Source organism: Gorilla gorilla, chromosome 5 (assembly GCF_029281585.2).
Source record: "Gorilla gorilla gorilla isolate KB3781 chromosome 5, NHGRI_mGorGor1-v2.1_pri, whole genome shotgun sequence".
NCBI classification, from domain to species: Eukaryota; Metazoa; Chordata; class Mammalia; order Primates; family Hominidae; genus Gorilla; species Gorilla gorilla.
This window is the reverse complement of record NC_073229.2, coordinates 123,329,621-123,333,086: the sequence shown is the minus strand read 5'-3', so window position 1 is coordinate 123,333,086 and position 3,466 is coordinate 123,329,621. Positions and strand designations below refer to the sequence as shown.

Here is a 3,466-nt window from a genome sequence, read left to right as displayed (position 1 = left end):
TACCTATCCCGGACCATAAACAAAAATAAATTCTTAGATCATGGATCTTAATGTGAAATAAATTTTCCAGAATATAACAATGTATTTAATGTATTAGAGAATGTACTTAAAACCTTGGAACATGCAAAGATTTCTTTAAAAAGATGCAAGAAGAACAAACCATAAACTGAAAGGCTAGTGCACTGACTTTATTCAAATTGAGAATATTTTCTTTTCTCTCTTTTTTTTTTTAGAATTCATTGTGCATTTATTTAAAATTTATTTGTTCATAGCTATACATATATTATACACGTATACCTGCTCACAGCATAAAGTATTTCATGACATAGTTATAAGAGTCAGTGTTCTATGAATTCACTAGAGAAGTTACAGCATTTTGATTATGATACATGAAAAGAAACCCAAGTCATTTAGCTTAACTCCTTAATTTCATAAACCAGAAAACTAAAATCCAAGATAGATTGGGTGACTTGGTCTAGATCACAAACCAAAGTTAGCCATAATTCAGTAGTGTAATGACTGGCCCAAAACCTCATAGATAATCTTATAATCAATGGACTCTTTCGGAATGCTAGTCAAAATGTCCTTTTGTGTGAATTTTAATGTGCCATCATCAACTGCATGATATTCTTCCCCATACACAAAGTGTTATCTTTTCATTGTGCATTTCAAAATTTTCCTTGTTAATATTAAAGTTCTAGGAAAAAAGGCTAAGAATAACTGCACATTTATTGAGTATCTCAGTGTGCGTCATACCATTTGGTCATGTGAGGTTGCAACAAGTAAAAAACAAACATAAAACACTTCAAATAAAATAAAAAGAAAAAACTTTGCCCTGACGATGTTACAGAATTATCATCCATAAATTTACTTTTCTTGAAAAATTTATTTTCTTTAATTTCATTTCCTGTTATATGATTTATATTTAAATTTAGATTTATTTGTCCAGAGACTATGTCCAAATTTTATGTCCTCTTTTCTGTTATCCTGGAGTTTGGTGAAGAAATCTGTACTTAATTTAAAAAAGAAATCCCTCTAACTGACAAGGTTGTCAGTTAGCTAACTATATATTTCTTAGGCCCATGTCAAGTATCATTGCTTATTTTAATAAAGAGTGTTTACTTAGACTAAGAAAATAGTAAATAATTAATAAGGGATGGCATCCGTTAAGTATAAACACTGGATTATTTTTCATAACATGACAGATCAACAATATCGTTTTCAGGCTGAACTCCTTTACTTCTTTTACTGTAAGCTATTGAAGCCAAACTGCTTCCTACCTTTGTTCATTTATGATGGTGTAAAATTTTAAAATTAGGATCTACATACAGAACAATGCAGAATTATATAAAAATACTTGAATATTGAAAAATAAAGTGGAAATTACTATTATTATTATTTAGGTACAGGGTCTTGCTCTGTCACCCTGGAGTGCAGTGGCATGATTACAGCTCACTGCAGCCTCAAACTCTTGGGCTCAAGTAATCCTCCTACCTTAGCCTCTCTCTGTTAACTAGGCTGGTCCTGAACTCCTGGCAGCAAGTGATCCTCTTGCCTTGGCCTCCCAAAGTGCAGGAATTATACGCATGAGCTACAATGCCTAGTCCTGAAATTACTATCTTCTTCCTTAACCCCACCCCCCACAAAAAAAACAAAAACTTCCTTTTTTCTTCATATTTACATTTTAATTGTATATGCTGCAATGGGCTATTTGTATCACCCCAAAGTCATGTGTTGACATCCTAACCCCCAATATGATACATTAGGAGGTGGGGCCTTTGGGAGGTAATCAGGTCATAAGGGTAGTGCCCGCATGAACAGGATTAGTGTCCTTATAAAAAGACACATAAGAGCTTGCTTTTTTTCTCTGCTCTTGCTATGTGAGGATATAGCAAGAAGAGGACCATCTGCAAACTAGGAAGTGGGCCCTAACCAGATACCATATCTGCTGGCACCTTGATCTTGCACTTCCTAGCCTCCAGACTGAAAAATAAATGTTTGTTGTCTATGACACTCCATCTATGGTAATTTGTTATAGCAGCCCAAAGTGACTAACACAGATGCTTACAAGTCGAGATTTATTTTAAAAACTATTCTCTTGCTGTGAGTTCAATATTTTTATTTCTTTACAATGATTTCAGAAGAGATTACAAAGAGATTAATATACTTAAAGAATCAGACTCTTGCAAACAGTGACATTGTTAAAAAGGGCTTAGTTTCATTAACATGTGATTAACAGGAAGGAGATGATTGGTGAGTTTTCTTCATAGCCAGGTTCACTGTGGATAGGAAGAGCCTGCCTTCCTTCCCACCATGGAGATCCTAAAATCACAAGCTCCATCCTCCATCAATGATGACAGGGTTACCAGTTACATAAGCAGATTCATCGGAAACCACATACACGCAGAGCATGGCTATTTCTTCTGCAGTTGCAAATCTTCCCATCTTTTGTCTCTTCAGGAAATCATTCTGTGCCTCTTCAGGATTTCCTCTGGCTTGTATTCTTTCTTGTAGAGATGGCGTATCAACCGTTCCTGGGCACACACAGTTGCACCTGATGCCCTGCTGGATGAAATCTGCAGCCACAGATTTTGTGAGGCCAATCACGGCTGCCTTGGTTGTGCTGTACACACATCTGTTCACAACTCCTTTGATGCTGGAAACCACAGAAGACATGGTGATAATATTGCCAGATTTTTGAGCAAGCATTTTAGGAAGGAATGCCTTGATCATCAGGTACGTGCTGTGCACATTGAGATTCATCGAGAAGTCCCAGTCTTTCTTCTCACAATCCAGGACAGTTTCATGATGGACAAAACCAGCAACATTAAAGAGAACATCAAGTCTCTCAACTTCATTGGCGAACTGATCAATTTGTTTCTTCTTTGTAACATCAAGGACACGAGTTTGAATACCCGGGTACTTTTCCAGTTCCTGAAGTTTGGACACATTAATGTCTGTGGCTATGACTTTGGCACCTTCTCTTACAAAAGCTAAGGCAGCTGCTTGGCCAATCCCCTGAGCAGCGGCCGTCAGGATGATGACTTTCCCATCAAGTCGACCCATAATGGAACCCTGTGGTTTAATTTTAAGCAGCGAGCTACTGGCTTTCTCCAGAACTCGGTGGGAGCAACAAACTCTTTTTTTTTTTTTTTTTGAAACAGAGTTTCACTCCTGTGGGCCAGGATGGAGTGCAATGGCACGGTCTTGGCTCACTGCAACCTCCTTCTCCCACGTTCAAGTGATTCTCCTGCCTCAGCCTCCCAAGTACAAATTATAGGTGCCTGCCACCACACCTGGCTAATTTTTGTAGTTTTAGTAGAGACAGGGTTTCACCTTGTTGGCTAGGATGGTTGCGAACTCCTGACCTCAGGTGATCCACCTGCCTTGGCCTCCCAAAGTGCTGGGATTATAGGTGTGAGCCACTGTGCCTGGCCAAGAATCTTTTCTTACTTTAAGGAGAATA

The 3,466-nt window shown here is 37.9% G+C and overlaps 1 protein-coding gene across 1 annotated transcript; it reads right to left on the bottom strand.

Moving 5' to 3' along the window:
* Positions 1–2,267: 2,267 nt before the first annotated feature.
* On the bottom strand, positions 2,268–3,111 carry LOC101129796 (dehydrogenase/reductase SDR family member 6-like). Its single transcript, XM_055391179.2, has one exon. The coding sequence runs from the start codon at positions 3,064–3,066 to the stop codon at positions 2,329–2,331; it is 738 nt and encodes a 245-aa protein (XP_055247154.1). The 5' UTR covers positions 3,067–3,111; the 3' UTR covers positions 2,268–2,328.
* Positions 3,112–3,466: the final 355 nt, after the last annotated feature.

Bases quoted from the DNA above. Each gene is read 5' to 3' on its own strand.
- LOC101129796 (XM_055391179.2), bottom strand. From the start codon at position 3,066: ATGGGTCGACTTGATGGGAAAGTCATCATCCTGACGGCCGCTGCTCAG.